General features: G+C 39.1%; 1 protein-coding gene across 4 annotated transcripts; it reads right to left on the minus strand.

The window, feature by feature from the left end:
- Window positions 1-553: 553 nt before the first annotated feature.
- Window positions 554-17,843, minus strand: LOC131239857 (uncharacterized). 4 transcript variants are annotated; one of them, XM_058237745.1, is made up of 6 exons: window positions 17,527-17,842; window positions 5,832-5,929; window positions 4,131-4,472; window positions 976-1,030; window positions 795-884; window positions 554-673 (listed from the first exon to the last, which is right to left on the minus strand). In XM_058237745.1, the coding sequence occupies exons 1-5, from the start codon at window positions 17,793-17,795 to the stop codon at window positions 800-802; spliced, it is 849 nt and encodes a 282-aa protein (XP_058093728.1). In that variant the 5' UTR covers window positions 17,796-17,842; the 3' UTR covers window positions 554-673; window positions 795-799. The 4 variants fall into 4 exon arrangements, with proteins under 4 accessions (XP_058093728.1, XP_058093729.1, XP_058093727.1 ...); XM_058237746.1 differs by having other exon boundaries at window positions 554-677; XM_058237744.1 differs by having other exon boundaries at window positions 554-884; window positions 17,527-17,841.
- Window positions 17,844-23,459: the final 5,616 nt, after the last annotated feature.

Genomic DNA, 23,459 nt, shown 5'->3' on the forward strand with positions numbered 1-23,459 from the left:
TATTAGTAGGAAAGAAGAGTACTAACAATCAATAACTGCAAAAAGAGATACATTGTTCTTCCCAATATTTGTTTAATGTGAATGGGAGATGCCAGTCGATTGATCATCTATTCATCTATGGCCCTTTTGCTCAAAAAAGTGTGAGAGCATTTTATTTTCTAAATATGTTCAATGTGTCATGGGCGATGCTGAATTCTGTTCAGGAACTTGTGTGGGCCTGGCATGGGGGTGAGGTGGGGAAAGTATGGTAAGCAGTGTGAAAGTTTCTTATTATGGTGATTCTTTGATCAATCTAGGAGGGATTGGATTAGCTGCTGTTTTCAGAATAGCTTTTTGGTAGAAGAGATTATTAGAAAATTTTAGTGTTGGGATGAGCTTATAATGTAAAGGCAGTCAAATCTGCCAATCTCTCCTCTTTTTTGAGTCGTAGAGTTGGGATGTATTCTTTTCTAGCCTTTTGGCAAGCGCTCTTAATAAATTTCAGCTCTCTCCATAAACGAAAAAAAAAAAAAAAATTTAAAGCATATCCTTATCCCAGCTATCATTGGCAATATACAATAAAGCGCAAATTTCAAATTTCCTTTAGGAATTCCCACATATGAGCATTTCATCATTGTCACCACCATCATCATCATAGGCTTGTCCCCAGCTTCTCGAGTCCCCATTTCAAATCCTGTCTCACCGAATACAGGACGATTCACAAGAAGCAAATCAGATCGATTTGTAGTTTCTAGCCTTCCAGAGATTGTAATCTATATGAGAACCATTAGATATAGAAACTCATGTTTGTATACCTCAATTACTGATCACAGCCTGTCTTCTTACTCTTCTTCTTCCTTGAGGCAAAGCTACTGGGTCCCACTGCTATGGACATCCGCTTGGTCCTAACCAAACATCAATTAAAGACACGCAATGATACTATTTCAGTAAGATGTTATGATCCAAATAAATAGACAAGCAGAAGCCCCAAAATACCTCTTGGAGAGAGACTCTGATTCAGTGGCATCACATTCAGCTTCATCTGCCTTAACTGATGAACAAAACACCATTGAAAGCTTAAAACCCCATCCTCTTGACATTATGAACAAATTTTGATTTCTATATTTCTCCATCATCAGGAGTGCAACAAGTTGACTGAAAATAGAATTTTATTAGGAGGCAAGTGGTATGAATCACATTGAATACATGAAATGGCACTCTCTCTCAACCCCAAGTCTAAGAGTAAAGGGGAAAAAAGAGTAAAAAAAGAAAAAAGAAACCAGCGTTTTAGATGATACTGGCAAGTTGCTAATTTGTTGCTGGCCACTTCACAAAGAAATCTCACCTTGGCAGATAAACCATTGAGATGTGATCCTCAGCACCTGATCTGCCCATGGCTTGATGGCTAGGTTCAGAAACATTATTCCGGAGCTTTGCTAAGCCCACACGCTTGTGCAATAAAGGTCATGTACACACATGCCAACAAGGCACGATAGGTCTGCGATCCAGCCAATCGATCAGAAAGGCACCACTATATTGATGCCCTAGCCTAAGAATTAGGTTGATCCACTGGTAGAGCTGGGCATCGAGTCGAGTCGGACCAAGTTAGGGCTGACTCGACTCGATCCAGTTTTGAAATAGGCCTGACCCGAACTTGATCCGACTCGATACCGAGTCCAGCATGCCTGACTCGATCCGAGTCCGGTCTGGCCTGGACTGATCCGGACGGAGTCCGATCCGGTTAGAAGTACCGAGCCAGGTCGAGTTGGCACCGAGTTGGATTGAGAGATGAGGGAGGGAGGGAGTGGAGAGGAGAGAGAGGAGGAGGAGGAGGGCGATGGTGGTGGGTGGTTGCCGGGCTTGGAAGAGGAAGAGGAGGATGAGGGAGGGCGAGAGAGAGAGAGAGAGAGAGAGAGAGAGGTTGGGATCGAGTCGGGGTAGGGTTAGAGAGTCAGGTCGAGTCGGGTTTTGGATCGAGTTTTGGAACGAGTCGGGTCGAGTTACTGGGTAACTCGAACTTGACTCGGTTTGAGTTTGGATTGGGCAAAGCTTACTCAGTTCGGACCGACTCACCCATTCGGTTCGGGTCGAGTCAGATCGGACCGAGTCGGACGAGTCGAGTTAGCCAGATCGGGTCGTCCCGTGCCCACCTCTATCCACTAGTCAGGTGGACCGCTGAAGTTTTCCAAAATTTGGAGCCCACATGCTGATTAGACCAGATTTTACTTTTAGGAAGACAAGTAGAAGGCGGGACCAACCTGATGGATGGATTAGATCTCGCAAGTATTTGCCATGCTGGCACATATATGGCGTGTACATGTGCTTTATTGCACACATGTGCTTAGCAAAGCTCCATCAATCCTTTGTGTGATCACCACATGCAGATGAACATTTAGGAAGATTATTATAAGAGATCCATTTGAGTGGTTATTCTTTTGAGGGGTAAGAGTATTGGCAGTAAGAACTTGGAAGGCAGCATAAGCAGAGATATAGTGTTGCTGACATGCAGGTATTGGGAGTTAGTGTTGCAAACGTGGGAAAAGGAAGTCTTGGGAGTTAGCGTCGCTGAAATGCAGGTCTTGGGAGTTAGTGTTGCAAACATGGGAAAGGGGGGTCTTCCAGAAGTGGGAAGAGGTGGACGAAAGAACTGCAAGCCATGATAAACTGGAGCTTGTTCAGCTGAAATTTTGAAAAAAGGCCAAAGAAAGCTGCCTGAAAGAAGTAAATATATGGGTAGAAGAGCAATATTTTACCATCATTATGGTTGAAGAGGTAGAGGAAGCAAGCAGAAGGAACTTCATAGTTGGAGAAGCAAGCAATCCAACAGCATGGGTAGAAGGAAGAAGTGGGGAGGAATGGGGACCATGGGGTGGACGACAGTGCACCATTTGGTGTTGGCTGCAGAACCATGGATGTATAGAAGATTATGTGGCATCCCGAGAGTGATGGGTAGCCGGCAACAGCAGGCTCATCACAAAAGGACATGGTTATGAGTAGGAGTGAATGGCTGGGGCTGGGTAATGGTGAGGGTACAGAGAACAGACCAGTCTCTTATACAGAGGTAGAGAATGAACCAGTAATACACTTGCTCACTTCATGTGTCAGTAATTAAAATCAAATTCAAAAAGGCAGTTATGCAAATTCAGGAGCATAGCATGCTAAGGATGTTTTATGCAAACTCAGAAGCATAGCATCCCAAGGACAATAGAACTCAGGTGGAGCCTAAAGTTGATGGTAACTTACAACTCACCATACATGCCACCAAAATAAAGAGAGACGATCATTTTTCCGGAGAGTCTTAGATCTTCTAAGAAGTTCTAACAGAGATGAAATTTCAGCTTTTTCCTAAACAAGCATACTTTTTCCTCTTTTGTTTTGTTTTGTTTTGTTTTTTTGAAGATCGAATATTATTAAAGGGAGCCAAAGGCAACCCAAAAGGAAAAACAGAACAGAAACAGATGAGAAAAAAAAAAAAAAAACTATACAGAACAGAAAAAAGAAGAAGAAAAGAGAAAACAAAAGAAGATGAAGCTACAGCTATACAACTCGAAAGCAACAGCTGCAGGAGCAGATACAAATGGGGAAGGCCTGAAACTTCCAGAAAAGACTATAGAGATAGAGAGCGACCAGGAAGCAAGAAAGATCCAGGTTGGGGTCAAGATTGAGAGCGGAGACCCAATCTTTGATGTCCCGGAAGATTGAACCTTGAATTCTCACTTGTGAAGTAGACAGATTAAAGGTCTGGCTGTTCCTTTCTCTCCAGATTTCCCACAGAGATGCTAGAACTGCCAGTCTCCAAACAGCTTTGAAGGCTTTGTCGCCTCCAACTCCATGCCAGCAGGAAAGGAGATCACTAACCAAGCTGGGCATGACCCAAGGCACATGGAATTTGGCAAAGATGGAGGACCAAATTTCAAAAACGAATGGACAATGAAGGAACAAGTGGTTGATGGTTTGCTCATTGCCCAAGCAGAGACTGCAAAACTTGGACATTTGATTAAGGGAATCATGACAATGACAAAATTGGGAAAACCCAAAAAATGACTATTCATGTTATTCATACATAAAAGCAGTTTATCATGGCCCAAAGATTTTTTTTTTTTAAGGAAAGGAAAGATAAGAAAAGAGAAGGAAAAAATAATCATGCTTACCTATTCCTGCGTCTTCATCTGTTTCATGAGCCAAATTTGTACAAGATCCCCAACGATCATTTCCATCATCTAAGTCCCAACGATTTCCAATAGGAGGCATCCAGAAGTCAGGTTCTTCTGTGTCACTGTTGTTGTCAGGTTCTTCTATGTCACTGTTGTTGTCAGGTTCTTCTGTGTCACTGTTGTTGTCTATGGGTTTCTTTGTAGGGGAATCACCCTTGCCTACCTTATTATTTCGAACCTTCTTGACACCATTTATATCTGACGTTGATGCCTTGAGTGATAACACATCAGCCTGCTCTACCGTTCCTTTTGATGTCTTGATTTCTAATTCCTTTTGTTCTGTGATAAAAATCCACATGTCCATCACGAGGTTCTCCATCCAAAAGTACAAGTTACAAGCATGGCATGATGTATACAAGGAAAACAAAGCATTTAAATATAACATTTGTATATGCTACTGAACTACTTAACAAGGCATAACGGCGTGTAAATTGACCGTAGAAGTAAATGGGTCAGCAATCAAAACCCTTTCACGACACAATTCCCTAAGGTCAGCAATCTTTTTGCATTGGTCATGGACCGTGTTAATGAAGCATTTATGGGAAGAGGCCCGGTGCTCTATGTTGTTTGCAGTTGACAGAGTTTTTATTGACAAGATGAGGGAGGGAGTAACACAAAGCTAGAACTATGAAGGGATAGTTAAGAATCTAAAGGTTTTAAAACTAGTCAGACTGAAACAGAGTTTATGGAAACTAACTAGATGAGGGGAACACGAAACTAGAACTTTGGAGAGATACTGCAGAATCTAAAGGTTTTAAAACTAGTCAGGCTCAAACAGTATACGGAATACAATTTTAGTAACAATAGGAGTAGAAACATGGAATTAAGATTGCCAAACTAAAAGTTCCCAAAATGACCACTTTCAACATCTGGTGTTGATAATTCATGAGACTGGAGAGATTGGGAAGGATGTTGCTCATAGAATTCGAGCTGGATGAATGAAGTGGAGATGTGCCTCTGGAGTTTTATGTGATAGATGCATACCAATGAAACTTGAGGGAAATTTTATAGGATGGTTGTAAGAGGAGTCATGCTTTATGGGACAGAATGTTAGACAGTTACGGAACAATGTTCATAGGATGAGCTTAGCTGAAATGAGGATGTTGAGATTGATGAGTGCCAAGACAAGGAAAGATAGCATTAGAAATTAATGCATTCAAGGGAACTTGGGAGTAGCACTAATAGGTAAATGAGAGAGAGCAGACTCAGATGGTTTCACCATGTGCAAGAGAGACCAAGAATTGCATCGCCTAGGAGTGAGTTGGTTCAAGTTGAATGCTCTAAAAGAGCAAGGAGAAGGCCCAAAAGGACGTGGATGAAGGTAGTTAAAAAAAAAAAAAAAAAAGACTTGATGACATATGGTTTACTCGAGGATATGGTCCTCAATAGAGTAGAATAGCAAAACAAGATTCAGGTAGTAAATCCCATTTAGTTGGAAGAAGGCTTAAATGAAGATGATTCAGGACATTGGAAAGGTATGTCAAAATTTAATAGTAACAGAAAAGGAAAATGGCTTTATTATGAGAATCGAGGAAGAGCAAGAAAGTGAACCCAAGAACTCAATAGTCTTACCAAAATGGAAGCATAACTGCAAAGAAGTTAAGTAATAAAACCAAATAAAAAGCAAATAAAATTAACCTAATCTGTTTTGGAATCTTCTCCCACTTATGTGCTTCCAAATATGTTCCTCAGACTTGTTGATGGTATCTTTAGTAAGCTTACATATGAGCTTTGATCTGCAACAAAAATAAACAAACATGAATAATGTTTGTCGTGGCTTGTGGGTATCATTAAAAGTAAAATAAAATAAATCATGGGTGACATACAAACAAATCACAAATAACAACAAGAGCATATAGACAAAAAAAAAAAAAAGGAAAACCACTATTTTATTTATTTTATTTTATTTTTTATTTTTATTTTTATTATTATTATTATTTTGAAGAGTAGGAAAACCACTAAATAGTCGTTGAAGATAAAGAAAATCAATTAAGGAGAACCACTACATAGCCTTTGAAGAAAATCTTCGTCTACTTCGAACAAGACTTATTCTTGCAATGATGACCCATGTCTACATGAATGGTCATCCACATCTTCTCATTTTTTTTATTTTATATTTTTTCTGAAAGGTATCCACGTCTTCTTCATGCAAAAATTATTATTCCATTTAACCAAGACTAGTAGGCAGCCTCCCCAGTCCTTATCTATCATCTTCATTGATAAAAATGTATCTCGTTTCATTTTCTTTTTCTTTTCCTTTTGGATGCCAACTAAAATTTTGATAGCAACATCCTAAAGAGAAAAAGACGGTACAAGAGGGGATGATGAGCAGCCATCCACTTCATAAACACCACAGCCCAAAGAACAAACTACAAGCACCCAAAGACTTGGAAAAGAACACCAGGAACCTCCTTGCATATTGGGGTCCCACAAAGAGATGGTAAAAGTGAAGAGAAACCACTTTGAAAGTCAGATTGGATATGGACAACATGGCCCACTCTAAAATAATAAATGGATATTCTTTAAAGCGTCTTTGTCAAAGATACCCTTATTTTTTTTAATATTTTGCCACAAAAATGCGTAAGGCCAATCGAGTTTCACTCCCTACAAGGAAAGAGAGGGCCTCTCCCCCAACCCCCCAAAAACCTCCCAAATGGATCCATTAAGGTCCCAAAAGACCCGAAATGCTTTGAAGTAGTTCTAGATTGTTCAACTCCACAATGAAAAGATTATTAATGGACTTTTTCACGCTCTGCACATGATGCACACATTCAGGATTGCAAAATATCTCTTCTTCAAATTGTCAATCATCAAGATCTTGATAACCAAGGCAACCAAGGTATTCTGTATCGGTAACGGTGGCCGTAATGGTCACTACCATTACCGATACGGGTATCAACCAAAACGGCTGATACATGGGTGTAACAACCATTACAACCCCCGCAATGGTTGAAATTTTTCTTTTGCCAAAAAAATCTGAAAAAATATCTAGAAAATTCGGAATAATATAAATTTTCCAAATATGTATTCATTTTTTGTTTTGAACATGTTTATAGTAGCGTAACGGTTCACTCTTTAGTGAGAGTGTTGTATCAGGCTCTTTAGTGAATTTGTGAACATTATTATATGTATCTAATGTTTACACATCACAATCAAGCATTAGAACTTGAAATCAGAAGAAACAAACAAACAAACAAAAAAAAACTACTTTTTCAATTTTTTGAAAAAAAAAAGCCCTTGGAGCTTCTATTTGCTCAAATCACTTCAATCTATGGTTTTAATCTTAAAAACTATGGTAAGAGTGGTCAAAATATTTCCTAAAATGATCTAGGAGAGTTTTTGAAAAAAAAAAACTGGTCATTTTTCAACCATTACGAGGGTAACAGTCATTATGCCTTGTCATGGCCTTTACGGCTACCATAACGGCCGATACGGTCCTAAAAAACCAACTTCCCCATTTCACCCCCATATCTCATAACAGTCATGAGCGTTAACTATACGTATCGGCATTTACGAGCGTATTGTAACGGATACGGAACACCTTGAAGGCAACCCTCACTAGGGCTTGGACCATAGAGGAGCTGAGGATTTTCAAATTTCAGATAGCGAATAACATTTAAGTCTCCTCCTATGCACCGAGGACAACTTCACCTGCTATGAAAACTACCCATCTCAGCCCAAAAACTTTGAAAGAGCCTGCAGGACCATACCAAGGTAAATACCCAGCAAGTTCAACTACTGATTTTTCTGAACAATACAGAGAGAATTCACCTATCGCCATCTTCGTTTGGTAACTCCTCCAAATTCCATACCACAACTACACCTCCTGACGCAACTGCTGATCCAAGGCAATCCAGTCATAGCTAGGATTTCTCGAACTGAGTGAAGCAGAAATCTGCCCATAGCTTGAATTTTTATCTCCTGAAATGATATAGATTTTTGAGCGTTTTGTTGCAGAAAAACTTCCTAAACATGTACCCTCTTCTCTGGACATCCCAGCCCCCTCCCATTCCACGACAATTCTCATGAGCACAGTTCAGCGACCTCCCTCTCCCCTACTCCTTTAAGTGCCCTGTTTTCCATCTCCTCCCATCTTTGGAACCTGCTACCCACATCATGATTGACTGATGAAGCCAAGCTCATGAATTCTCTCCTCCCCCTTGTTTCTAGTTTTACTGAGGCCCCTGCTTTCTTTTCATTTCTTTGCCTTTCTCGGTCTCTGAAAAAACTTACCAGAGTTGATACATCTTCATTGTTGGAGCCAACTGGCAATCCCATCGCCTTGGTAATTCTACGGATAATGTCTCCAATCGATTCCTTTTCCTTGTGAAATCTAGAGGGATCTTCATCTAACTACACTTAAACATCATCTTGCAGTAAAGAACTAAGGATTCCTCTTCAGTATCTCCACCGATGACTTGTTTCATGCTGCCGACTCTAGATTTTCAAACTAGCCATAGCAAGGTGATAAATATTAGACAAGCTGGATCTGGGCTTGATAGAGTCACACCCACGGACACCTTGAGACAGAGCATCTACAGCAGAGAATATTGTTGCGCCACTTCCAACAAAGCCCTGCCTCTTCCCTCAAAAACTCTCCTGGTTTAAGTCCTGCTGCACAAGAGAAGCAGCTACAAATCCCCTTCTGATGCTATCACAGGGATATAACTTGGATGTGCCAGTTGATTAGTGTAATAAATCACCCCTCTCTAAAGGTGGGACCCTTAATTACCATTCTCGAGGGGCCCACAAGTGAGCAATTGATAGCGGGTGGGTGGCGTTGCCCTTGCATTGATGTACAAAATTCCGCATGTGCCCTTCTCTATCAACTGAAGTTATATAAGGCAGTGAAATTACAGTATTACACACCTACAGCTTGCATTGCTTGTTTCTAGACCTTCGTTAGTTACTACCTTTTGGGCTGGCATTCCCCTTCACATGATGGAGCAAAAACTTGTTTAAAATTTGAATCAGAATTGATGACCGCTAGCCATTCACCATTGAATGCATGCAATTTATCCCCAACTTTAACTCGACTTCAAATATAAAAATTACTTAAACTCATTTAGGAACTTCTAAACTAGGAGGCTTCCAGTACTCCAAGATAAAACCCAAGAAAGAAAACTTTCTTAAACCATATGACTGACCTAATCAAGTTCCTGGTGGACCAACATGATGGCATAGCATAATCCCTATAGATAATTTGGTCATCATTAGCTCAACTCTTATACCAGTTGCATAATATTAGGTTTGTATAGAAATTAACTCAATAGCCAATTTATCCCCAACTTTAACTCGACTTCAAATATAAAAATTACTTAAACTCATTTAGGAACTTCTAAACTAGGAAGCTCCCGGTACTCCAAGATAAAACCCAACAAAGAAAACTTTCCTAAACCATATGACTGACCTAATCAAGTTTCTGGTGGACCAACATGATGGCATAGCATAATCCCCATACATAATTTGGTCATCATTAGTTCAACTCTTATACCAATTGCATAATATTAGGTTTGTATAGAAATTACTCAATAGGCTAGCCGATGACAACCAATCGCATATCATTCTTAAAAAAATAAAAAAATAAAAAAGATAACCAATCCCGCCTCAAGGCTCAAGTGTCTAGCCATATGTGCCTCATTGAGGGCCCAGGCAAGACAACAACCTTAGGCATGTGCCTACATGAGCCTAGGAACAAATAACCCAAGCATGTGCCTACCTGCAACCCAATAAAAAACTGAAGGGGGGCCCTATTGCATAATCTTAGGCTCATTTGGAAGCAAACTCAACAGGCTAGCCAATAGTAACCAATCATGCCTCGAGCATTTAGCCATATGTTCCTCATCAAGGACCCAGGTGAAACAAATCACCCCTAGATGTACACCTAATTCTGCCTAGGAACAAATCACCCAAGCATATGCCTTATGCAACCCAAGAAAAAATGAAGGGAGCCCCCTCTTGCCACCTCAAAGAAGGGGTACTTTGGACATCTTAGCACCCATTAAGGGTGTGAATCACATATGGGGATCACCCAAACCCTTTTTAAACTTGTCCCGTTTATTTTAGATCAAACCTAGGGTTTATACATACATACATACATACATATATGTATAAAAGAAAGAAAGAAAACTCATTTCCCGAAATTTCTTAGATTGCCATAAACTCATGAGATCTTTTTCTTCTTGAAAGCAATTTGAGTTTCCATTCATACAAGAGACTGAAGACAAGTCTTTGAGCTCGATGCGGAAGAAGTGAAAGCCAACAAACCAAGAAGCCTAATTGGAAGCTGTTGCAAAATCATAGCAAAAGTGTTGGCTACAAGGATTGGCAGTCTACAATTCGATTATGCTCCCCATGCAAACAGCTTTTCTTGCGGGGAGTTACATCACAGGCCCATTCACTCACGAGCTAAAATTTGTTTGCCCCCCCCCCCCCCCCAACAAAAAAAAAAGAAGGAAAGAAGGGCTTCCTTATCAAAATTGATATGTAGAAAGCACATGATTGCGAGAAGTAGGGGTTTCTCAATTACATGTCTGGAAGGATGGGATTCAAAAGAAAATGGAGAGCACGGATAAAAGCATGTACAACATTGGCTTGGTTCTCAGTTTTGATAAATGGATCTCGATTCAGCTTCTTCAGAAAGCTCCAACGACCTTCAACAAGGGGATCCCCTATCGCTACTTCTATTTACTATCATAACTGAAGCTCTTAATATGATCCTCCCTAGGGTAGTGGAATCGGGAAATGCTCAGAAAGTGTCACTGAATAACACGATCAATGAAATCACGCATATTCAATATGCTAACAATAGTCTCCTATATGGATTGAATGATATAGAGGACGAGCAAGATTTCAAAAAGGCTCTCAGATAATTTGAAGTTGTATTTGGTCTCAGGATAAAATTATAGAAAAGTAGTATAGTTGGAATAGATCTTGATACCAACGAACCTGAAGACTTAGTAGTTGCAGTGGGAAGAAAGATAGAGAAGCTGCCCATCAAATTGCTAGGGATGCCACTTGGTGCCAGTAAACCAGCAATCAGTGTTTGAAACATTGGTATCGTGTTACGGATCACATTCTTGGGATACAGATACGGATACGAATATGTATCGGTTATCGCATGGGATATATCGGTTGTATCGCGTAATGTATCATTATTGTTGGAAATGTGGGGAAACATGGGGAAACATTGGAAAATTGGTCGAATATTTTAATGAAACTTCAGTGATTGTTAAAAAAGACATCAATACACGTATAAATCAAACATTACAAAAAAACAAGTGCACATACAGGTTTTCTTTGTATGGAGTCCTAATCTATGCATTGTCTAACTGAATTGGTGCAAGTATATTCAAGGTCTATTCATATAATTTATAAATGTACGAAGACGTGTGAAAACATAAGTAATACTTTCAAAAGCAAAAGAAGAATCACTAGATCAAGTTATATACATGTTTGATTTTATGTTTGGACATAAAGATTGCAACCAATTTGCAAGAAATTGGAAAGTTTTGATTATTTTTTAAAATTTTCCACAACTCGGCCCATCTCTTCGAAATCTTGAAATCGAAGCTCCCAATCCATGATTTTTCATGCAAAACATGAAAATTTATGGATTTGTAACAATTTGACACTGATTTAACATGATTTACAGGGGGAAAAAAAGGATCGAAAATCGAAATTGCTCAATGGATCGAACATGTGGGATATATCGCACTACTTGCGTTTTGTATAGCACCGGTGGGATGCAAGATATATCGTGGGATATATCGGACGATATCATCAATATTTAAAACACTGCCAGCAATCTCTGCTTGATTGAGAGATGTAATCTCAAGTTAGCATCATGGAAAGGGAAGTGGTTATATTGGGAGGGCTGAATCAAGGCTGATTAAGGCTGCACTCGCAATTGCCCCCATTTACCTCTTATTGCTATTTAGATGTCCCGAAAAGGTAGTTGCAAGGCTAGAACCTCTTCGGAGAAGATTTCTTTGGAACAGTTGGGACAGTAGCCATATGTATCACTTGGGTGCCCTAGTTAGAAGTCCATAAACCAGAAATTTGGTGATCTTGACATGAGAATGATCGTGGTGAACTTGCGTTGCTAACCAGATGATGGTGGCATATGGTTCATGGTGACATGTCTCTCCTTCGGTCCATTTTGAGCAGCAAGTATGGTTGAGTGGAGAATGGGTAGGACATAAGGGTAGAGAACGACAATAGAAGAATGGTTGTTTGGAATTCCATCTCTAAGGAATACGGCAAAATTTTCAAGATTATCAGATACCATATAAGGGAAAGGAAGAGGGTCTGTTTATGGAAGTTTGTTGGGGACAAAAGCCCCCTGCAAAATTTGTTTGCTCCATTGTACCAGATTGTTGTAGATGAGGGGCGTGTAGCAGGGTTTTTCCTTCTTTTTTTTCCTAAAGACGCATTTATGGGTGGTATGGTTACTGAGATTTAGATGCCATCTGAAAGATGAGGAGATCTGCTCCTATCTTAGCTTTTGGGTACTCTTCATAATTACTACACTGGTCAAGAGGGTGCATATCTCTGTGTATGGATTGTTGATGCTAACGGAATGTTTTCAGTCCGTCACTTGGTAGATGATCATTGTCGACAAGCAGTAGATTAATGAGTAGGTGAATATTCTTTGGGATAGTGGGCATCGCCTGAAAATCGATTTTTTTGCTAGTTGGCCTACAAGAGTAATGTTCCAACCATTGATCACTTCCGAGTTCCAACGCAAGGGCACGATGATCCCCAATAGGTGCGAGATGTGTAAGGAAGTGGAAGAAAGTGTCTCACTCATTCATCTAATGCAGTTTCATTGGTAAGATCTAGACAGTCATTTTGTTCAAATTTGGAGTAAAGCGGGTTGTGCCAAGAATAATCGGAGGCTTATGCAATGGGTGGAGACAGTCTGCTTGGGGCCCTATTGTTAAGCTCATGTGGAAATATGTTCTGAAGGCTACATTGTGGATGTTGTGGTTGGAAAGGAATAGGTGAATATTCTAAGCCAAGAGCAGGTCAGAAGGCCACACTTTCAAGAAGATCGTCAAAGATATATGGATAGGGGAAATAAGAATAAGTTGTTGGTTGCTTTCCCCTCTATTATGTTTCAATTTGAGTGGAAGTGATCACTGAACAAAAGGTGGAATCCAAAAGCAGTGACTGATAGTTGCGCCTATGTGTGCCTCATGACTTTAACATGTTGATCCTATATCAATTGGGCTCTTAAAACTAGGTCGTTGCACCTCAAGTGTGCCTAGTGTCACCACCAAGCATCTTCCCAAAACCTTATCCAAGAGCCATCCCCTAAAATGGAACGATAGCCCTATGGAGAAATCATTAATTCCAACTATCACTCCCTCAAAGTCAAATGGATAGTTAAGAAAAGAAATACAAGAATTGGACATTCAACTTAAAGAAGGTGGTCGATGGAGTATGTTGAGATCTTCAACCCTAAGAGCTCTCACTGATGGGAGAGATCCAGTTCAAGATTCTATAGGGCATAGAAGACAGGGTAAGGGGAAAGGGATCTTGGGAGCTAACAGTTTTAGGATGGGATACTAATGCAGGACAATTAACCACTTTCTCTAAAAACTCGAACTGTTAGAGCATGGTGAATCAATCCCTTTATCTCATAGCACATGCCCCACATCGCATGGGTTAGGACCTCAGCTGAACCCCCCTCGTGGGCCCCAAATCACATGCCTCACACGAGCCACCCGCCTCACACGGGCCGCCCACCCCAAGTGTGTCCCCACATCCCACAGCCTACCCCACTCGAGCCCGATGTAAAAATGCCCCTGCATTAATCACCCCCGATGAGGAGTCTCGAACACGAGACCTCCCGCTCTGATACCAATTTGATGTAAGACAATTAATCACTTGCTCTAAAAGCTCAAACTGTTAGAGCATGGTAAATCAATCTCTTTATCTCATAGCTCAGGCCCCACATCACATGGGTTAGGACCTCGGCCAAACCCCCCTCGTGGGCCCCAAATCACATGGGTACCGCCTCACACCAGCCACCCACCTCACACGGGCCGCCCACCCCAAGTGTATCCTCACATCCCACAGGATACCCCAATCGAGCCCGATGTGAAAATGCGCCTGCATTAGATACTCTCACGAGTAAGGAAAAGATTCTTAGAAGGGTAGTAGGAAGGTTGCATTCACTTCCAGCCACAAAGGCCAATCCCCCTCCAGAGCTCATCACCCGGAAGGTCACCTAAGGCACCCCGCCAAAAGCACCATGCCATTTTCCATGACAATCATCCCCAGTCCCATCATCAATCTCAAAGGCTTTATCTGGATGGTTATAGTGAGTTTCCATCCATTGCTAGGTTTAGGGGGAGGTCTGAGGCCAGGGGATCTTTCCACTCTCTATCTTCCTCCCCTTCCCCCTTCCATTGAAATTCTAGATCCGATGTCATCCTTAACCCTAACATCTATGATAAATCCTTTAACTCCCACCGTCGTAGAGATTATCTGGGTATCTTAGGCAGCGCCCCCACCACAAAACCTAACCAATTAGACTCATCTCGGGAGGAATGGATCGGAGTCGTCAAGAAACATCCCCCAGCGTCCAGAAAGACAGCCATTTCCTCTAACTTAGCGGCCTACTCAACTCTCTTTGAGTCCAACTTCCTTGATAGCTAGGATGAGTATATGTTCTCTCGGACGTTTGTTAAAGCAAGGACAGCTAAAGAGATTGTGATTCCAAGGAAGAAAGGCTCATCAGAGAAAAGGGGCTTCGCTTTTGTCCGCATGGAGACAATGGAGGCAGCGTCCTTAACCATCTCCCTCCATCAATCAGACTACAATGGCTGTAGGATCTCCATTTCGATAGCTCACTATGGTCCTGCCAACGTTCCTCCTTCGGTCCCGAAGAGGAGAGTTGAGGAAGCTGGTGTCCCCCATCCTTCTCCTGATGTTACAACTTACAGTAACAGAAAGGGGCTTAAAGGTTGTTGGGCACTCTTTCGAAAATGCAGTTATGGGTGCACCCTCAGCCCTCTCAGCTCTCCCTGCCCCACAATCCCTTGAGGTAGTCAATGCAACTCTTCCAATACAAGACAAGTCACCTTGAGGGTGTGAAAAAGTTCATAAATAAGAAATAATGAAAAATTCAGAGAGTAAAAAATGAAAAAAATAAATAAAGAAAAATCTGAAAGGAAAAATAAAAACACTTTTGCATGGCTTGTAAGTAGAAGTTATGTGCTCACTATTAATAATCTGCAAAAGAGGGGTATGATCCTCCCGAACGTCTAAACATTTGTCTCTTGTGCATGCGAGAGGCGAAAACAATCGATCATCTATTCTTGCATTGTCCCTTCGTAACGAGCATATGGACTGGAGTTTTCTCTCTTGCAAATGTCCACTGGGTGATGCCGTCTTCGATTGGTGACTTCCTCCTCACTTGACATACGAAGCAAGGAGGAAATATTGGTAGAAAGTGTTGGAGGCTGATCAAGGTTGCAGCTCTTTGGGCTATTTGGGCTGAGAGGAATAGTTAATGTTTCCACAGCAAGGGTATATCTGCAGCAATGGTTTTCAGTAAAGCTCTTCTGTTGTTCAGGAACTGGCCCCCCTATCTCGTTGTTTAGGCTGGTTTAGGGGTTTCTTCCAGTCGTGGGGCTGGTGTTGTTGTACTGTTTAGTTTTCTTGTTTTTCTGTTTTTTCCATTTTTGTTTTTGTAGGTTCTTCATTTTGTTTCTTCTTTTTGGTCGCTTCTTGTTATTCCTTTCAGCTTCATGCCTAATAAATTATCACCTTTCAAAAAAGCAAATTAAACCGATATTCAATTAGCCACACAAATTTAAACACATGTCGAGATAAATTTAGATGCAATTATAAAACCACATTAATTAGCCATCACATGGAATTGGAAGCAATACAACTGTAGATTAATTAACCATCACATGGAATTGGAAGCAATACAAAAATGAGTACGTAAGCCCAAAATGTATATAAAACTTTATTCAAATTTTATAGTATCTGTCTACCTGTGTGGCCATTGAGTCAATTGATACTACAGAGAGTTGCATGCTGGTTGAAACTGGTTTTGCTCAGTCCCGACTATATATGTATTGGTACTAAGTCTATTGACTTGGTCCAACTCAATCCAGCTCATCTCAACTCAATCCGTATCCAAGTCAGTACCAATACATACCAAGTCAATCCATATCAAATCAATCGTCCTGATTCAGAATAATTTGGGACCAAGTAGCCCGATTCTAACGTATAGGTGGTCCAAATTGGAACAGTTTGCATCAAAATAGATAGAACACGGGCGAGATTCAGTCATAATGGAGAATATTTAAATCCATGATCCAAAGCCGAAAACCATCACACAACCACAAAATATAGAAGATCGCTGATTTGCAATTTGTGATTTAAATACTGATTTCAAGACTAACAATAGTAAGATGATGAATGATGAATGATTTTAGTTAATCTTTGAATGTTGGTTTGACAATTTCTATTTTGCTTTCTTTTATGTTACTTGTGCTTGTCATTTTGCTTTTTTTCACATGAATGAAAGCATATTTACTTACATGGAATTTCTTTCTTTTTCTCAATTTTCTCAATTTCCATGAGCAATCTCCTAGAGTTCAAGGGTTCATCTGCCTAGGACATTTCAAGTGTTTTAGCTTGCTAACAGTGGGAAGAAAACATGGAGATGAAAAAATGGGACTGAAGATTCCACTTATTCCAGACCAGTTTTATAGACTTGAGGGAAACTGAGACAACGGATATAAGGTTAGGCATAAGAACTCTCACCATATCACTTCCTAAACCTAATCGCGGAAGGAGACTCACAGTCTACAGTCAAGGTTTATCTTCCAAAGATAATTTTCAAGGCACCCACCAGATAATTGATCCGGATCACCGAACAATGGTGTGGGCAATAACAAGAAATGAGAAAGATGGCAGTGACAAGATGAAGGCAGAGTTACAAGGTAGCTCCAGAAATGAGAAAGAGGAGTTGCTGATTCCAGATTGCATGTCTTCAAGCACCAAACACGGACACACCACACATGCCGACAAAGCATGTGTGCACGATCCATGTTTTCCGTAGGGTGGTCCCGGCACGATTGTCCTCTGTCCTGAAAACACTGCTGGCCAATCGATTCATCGAGTGAGCGATACGTGTAGAAAGAAATCAGCTGTCATCTTTCTCTCTTAGGATAAGATGTATGCACGGCGTGTCCAGCACAATGGATATGAAGACGAAGGTGATGATAATGAAGTGAGAAATCAGAGAGAGAGAGAGAGAGAGAGAGAGAGAGAGAGAAGAGAATAGAAAAGCGGGTAGATTTACTTGGAGACGGAATGTTGCTCGAACAAGTTGAGAGGAGGCTTCTTGTGAAGGAGAGCGACGTCTATGAGGCCCAAACGGCAGCGCTTGCTGTTTCCGTAGGATTCCATGTCTTTGGCCAGAACCTCGTGGCCGGTCTCTGTGCATTTGAAGCGCCCGTTTCCCATGGATGTGAAGGTGGGACGGCCCAGTAAGAAGCGGCCTTCTTCATCTTCCCTTTCCTTCCTTCCTCCTCGCCCCGCTTCTTCCTGCCCTATATCCTTCCCTCCCATGGCTACTATCTGAGTTTTCTGCAAACTCGCTGTGTTCTCTATTCAAGTTCTGTTGAGCTCGGGACCTGACCGAGCTCCGTCAGGTCGTCATAATGGGGCCTACCTTGATGTATGTAGTGTATATCCACGCCGTCCGTCCGTTTTAAGAGTTCATTTTTGGGCTCATTTTATCACATGGCACGAAAATGAAGCTGATACAAATCTCAGGAGGACTACAGCACAGGAAACAATGGTGATAAACAATTAAAAACTTCTTATGGGCCACAAATAATTTGAATCAAAATGATATTTCTATTTTCCCCTCGTTCAGGTCTATTTGACCTTATCAACAGGTTAAATGGCATATAAACATTATGGTGGGCTTCACCTTATGGACAGGTTAAATGGCAAATAAACATTATGGTGGGCTATAAGAAGTTTTAATGGTGAACATTCAATCACCACTTTTTCCCTAAGACTTAAATCAGCTTTCATCTTGTGCATCATGCACTAAAATGAGCTCATAAATATTGATGAGATTGTATAAAATGAGACTTCTAATTTTAAGGTTGACACTTGGGATTTTGGAAAACAAGTACTAAACTTGGGTTACAAAATTCAAGTCGTTACATCGGCTAAGTCCTCGAGCTATATTGGGCAGCTCTGCATGGTTCGATTAAAAACTCTGGCCAATTCGAGCCCAATTTAAGCTCAAGCTTTCAAGCCGAGTTCAAGTTCGAGTTCAAATTATTGAGTTAAGTTCTTATTTAGACTTATTTAAAATAACGTGAAGTTGAGAATTATGGAACTCAAATACCCAATATATAATGTACATAAAATCCAATATATAAAATTCAAACTTACAAATGGAATCAAACAAAAAAATTTAAAATTTACAAATTTATGGTGTTCACAACATCCACTTGATATGCTCCGAAGGAGGAGTACCTTCTTGGCATGTAACCATAGCCACGTCCATAATAGTTACCTCCTACATCTAAATCAGATCCATTACTTTCACCGTCTGATCCATCCTTAGATACGTTCTTATCTTTTTTTACTACGGAAGATTCATTTGTCAAACTTGAGCTACTATCTAAATTTTCATATAAGTACTTGTTTACCTCTCCGAATTAGAAGGTGGAGAGAGTTTTCCATTGTGCTCTTGTATAGTTCTAATTAGTTTTTTCAAGCTTTTTTTGTAAGTAGATCTATATGGAGTACCTAACACTATAAAATGCACTAAGACTTGAGAGAAACTTTGATGCTTTGTTACTTTTCTTCTTTTTTTTCCATGCTAAATACTACTCCAGTATCATGTTGTCTTAAAGGATATCATTGATATTTAGAAGCATCTTCCATGTTTCATTTCAAGGTGAGTTATAATTGCTTTTCTTCTAATATCAATAATCTGACTTCCTCCTCTCTTTTTTCCCAACTAATTCTATCTACTCTCTGTGTATTGGAACTTTCACCAATTACAACCCTTGTGGAAGATTTAGATAGGGTGGAATGTTTTCTATTTGAGTATAAAATGGCTTGAAAAATAAATTGAACCTCGTTTGGAGTTTTAAAACACAGTTTTGCATCTCCACCCTGACATGATAGGTGTAACCTAAGCCGATTAGTTTTATAAACAAAATTTGCCCCATAGAAGCGACACATGATCTTCATTTTTCTAGAGCTTAAGGATTCGACTAGGGAACTGTAGTCCCAAATGTCGGTAGATGGGTCAAATGATAACAGATCTACACTCAATTTTTTGAAAAAAAATATATATATTTTGACACAGTTGGGAATCAAACAAAAATTCAAAATGAACAACTTGACATAAAAACCAAACAGAAGCAATATGATAAATAAAAGCAATAATGAAATATGTTATGATATAAGTATAATATAGAGAAAATTGAATAAAAGTTATTGCATTTCTTTAGATGTTTAATACATTCAACTTCAGAACATAGTACACCACTTTCAATAAAATAAAATTATTTTATAACATTCTTTTTGTAGTTGTTATTGTAGGTGTAGTCTTATATTGAGATTCAATATCAACCTCATCCTCAATATCAAAACTATTACCTCTCAAAATTGGACACAACCAATCTTGTGTACAAATTAATTATTCGACTGTTTTTTTTGTGAAAGAGAGCTTTGATGCTTACTCACAGCTCTATTTCTTGTGCGAAAAGTGAATTTTGGTGTCACTGTTAAAATTGAACTTGATAATGTCTCGTTCCATCACCAATAGTTTAGGGTATTTTGATTAATCGACTCTCATTTTCCAGCATCCCAAAACATCAAAGTATGAGTTCGAGCACTTTATGACTGGCTATTGAGATACAAGTCTAGTTCTGATTCGTTTGTTTTATCTTATGTTTATTCATGTGCTAAGAAAGACACATATTCAATAAGCACATTATCATTGCTTGCAAAAATATCTGGATCCCTAACTTCTTTAGCACCTGTTGTGGATAGATTATAAACATATAAAGTATACAATTATTCGATTGCATCATGAACCTTGGAGGTTTTGGTTATTGCCTTTCAACATAATAAATCTTCATAAAAATAAACCTAACAAAGCCTATTTTACAACGAGAATGAAGAACAACTACTAAATCATTAAAAAATGGCATTCGTCCCAGTACTTATAAAACTCCATTTGCATACAGATTGTCATCAACTATATAAAATATGGACCATTAATGACACATTTTTAGAGCTTTCTCAATCTTTCAAAGATACGAAATAAATAAATTTGCAGTGGGATACTTATTTTAAAAAAAAAAAAAACTTGACACATTCATAAAAAACATTGAGAAACTCGTGAATTTTTTATGTTTTGTTATAATTATCTTTATTAGGCAACAAAGAATACATTATGTTATGCGCTGCATATTCATAAAATGCAAGCTTCAATTCCATGGCCGAATTTAACATTTTAAAAATCAAATTCTAACGTGTGTATGCATTTAACTTCAACATTTAATGAGATGTCACATTCAGATGTTGGATTATATCACTCCATATACTTAATCTTAAAGACGATCCACTTATATATTTTACACTCTCTCTTATGTTTCTTATACAATTATTTTCCACTCTTCTTGTATAATCAAGTTTAGTATGTGGGCACAACACATACCCTAAAATATTTTTTCCTCAAAAAAATAATTTTATAGAACTGGTTACGTAAAAATGAAATTATACTATCATTTGTAGATGCATTATCTAAAGTTACTAAAGAGATTTTCTTTTCGGTGCCCCACTATTATAGACAATTGTAAATGCAATATGAAATAATCAAACCATAATAAGGAAATGAGGGGGACGAAAGTTTAAAACTCTCTTGAAGAGTTCCCAATTGCCATCAACATAGTGTGAGTTAATGAAATATATCACTTTCTTTGATTGGATGTCATCTATGAATAAGAAAACTTATTACAGAGATCGACGCAAAAATTACTTTCAATTTCATCTTCTCATTTGCTTACATTTTCATAAACTCTCTTTACAGTGACACGAGAGGTCTTCTCAACTCGAGAGTTAATGAATTTACTTAATTCCATAAATACTTTGTTCTCGATCATTCTAAAGGGTTTTTCCTTAACGAGCATTAATCTTACATACTACTTGTTATGGGAAAAATTGAACTGACCAGCCATATGAAACATGTGGCAAAGATCTAACAGAGCAATCTCCTCGAGCCACCAATATGTCTACCGCCAGAGAGGCCGAGCTGAGCAAGGGACCTGATGGCCAAGCTAAACTAGTCAACCAAGCTCAAAAATAAGATTCATCGAATGACCTGATCATCTCGATCAAGTTGTCTAACCGAAGTCGACCTTATATACCAACCTCAACTTCAAATACTGACCTTGACCTCAGAATAGAAATATTATGAGAGAATCTCATGTTATATAAGAGCAGGATCGATTCGATAAGATTTTAGTCCAAAAAAACACACCAATCAAGGCAAAATCGAAGATGTTCTCGGGAACAGATTCCTACTCCAATATAGGCTCTTCTAGTGTATCTACGAATTTACTCAGATACGCAAACTACTTGATAAACCTATAAATACACCACCTCGCTGGAGAAAAGAGGTACGCACAAAAATCCCGACTCCAGCCACACCTACTTTAGTTTTATCTACCCGACTTAAGGCATCAAAGGGTCCCCTCAGCTCGACTTGCCGTGACCCAAGCTCGAGCTCGGCTCGACTTGGTCTTCGAGCTCACCCCTTTAGCTTGCCTCGGCTCATTGGTTCGAGCTGAGTCGAGCTGTGATCGAGTGAGCTATTCAAGCCAAGTCAAGTCGAGTTATATGATTTTTTAATATTATTTTAAAAATTACTATAAAATAATTAAAATGACAAAATCAAGATTATTGGAACTGAGATAGGTGCAGTGGCAGTGCATAAGAAGTTATTACAAGCTAACAAATAAAAACATGAGAATGATTGTTACTACAAAACCTTAAACTCACTCAACATTCATCAACTTGTTAATATAGTCCATATGAGGAACACCTTCTTACCCGACAGATAACCCGATCCATTAGCATCGCTTTCGTCATCCCATCCACTTGATGCGTTTTTTAGTTTCATCAACAATAGGAAATATGTTTGCATATTCAGATGTGTTATCTTCTCCTGGGTAATTGTTTGCTTTTTCTTAATAAGAAGATGATGAAACTTCACCATAATATTCCTATATAGATTTAGCTAACTTTTTTAGTCATTCTTTATGAGCTGATCTACAAGGAGTTCCCAACATCTTATAGAATGATAAAGCCTGAAGAGAAACTTTAATGTTTTACAGCTCTTCTTAGTTTCCATGCTTGGCCCTGCCTCAATGTCATATTGTCTTAGAGGATATTGATAACTAGATGCAGCCACCTCTTCCATCCTTATATTCAAGGTAAGATTCAACTGTTATTCTTCCAAAGCTTTTAATCTAGCATTTTTCTCTTCTTATTTCTTACTAATTCACTGCACTCTCTTTACTTTTGAATCTTCATCTATTATAATAGGCTTACTATTATATTTTTTTGTGGTTGGTTAAATTTGGTGTGGAGGGGGTGGGCTTTTTCTTATTTGAGTCCAAGAGAGCTTAGAATACAATTCGTACTTACTGCATGTCTCGTCCCCGACCAGATAAGTGTATTCTTAGTCGGTTTGTTTTGTTCACAAATTTTTCTCCACACAAACGACATTTGATATTTATTCTTCCAAATATTGGAGAGTAAACTTGGATACCATAATCCCAAGTAATGGTGGATGGGTCATCAGACAATATTTCCGCACAAGGACTTTTATTAATAAAGAATTACATTTTTAGGCAAGGTCATGAAGCCAATATAATTTATAAGAAATAAATTATAGTGTGTTCAAAATTTAATTGTTAATGTCAAGTCACTTCTAAAATAAATAAATAAATTAATCAAAGTTTTATAGAATAAAATATAAATTATAACAAGTAACAAGATCAGGATGTGCTAAAAGTTAAAAACAATAATTAAACTTAAAATAAATGAAGGTGCAATGTCAGTCTCATCCAAACTTGGTCTCGTCTTCTTTATCATTCTCTTCATAAAATGAACTACCACCTCAAACTGAACGCAACCAATCTTATGTACAAACAAGTACTCCAATTGTTTTAGGTATAAAAGAAGTTT

The sequence above is a fragment of the Magnolia sinica genome, chromosome 3, assembly GCF_029962835.1.
Source record: "Magnolia sinica isolate HGM2019 chromosome 3, MsV1, whole genome shotgun sequence".
Lineage (NCBI taxonomy): Eukaryota > Viridiplantae > Streptophyta > Magnoliopsida > Magnoliales > Magnoliaceae > Magnolia > Magnolia sinica.

Bases quoted from the DNA above. Each gene is read 5' to 3' on its own strand.
- LOC131239857 (XM_058237745.1), bottom strand. From the start codon at position 17,795: ATGGGAGGGAAGGATATAGGGCAGGAAGAAGCGGGGCGAGGAGGAAGG. The intron at 5,930-17,526 runs GTAAATCTACCC...TTTTTGTTGCAG, and splicing joins GAGCAACATTCCGTCTCCAA to ATCAAAGCTCATATGTAAGC. The intron at 1,031-4,130 runs GTAAGCATGATT...TTTGTTCATCAG, and splicing joins AGATGAAGACGCAGGAATAG to TTAAGGCAGATGAAGCTGAA.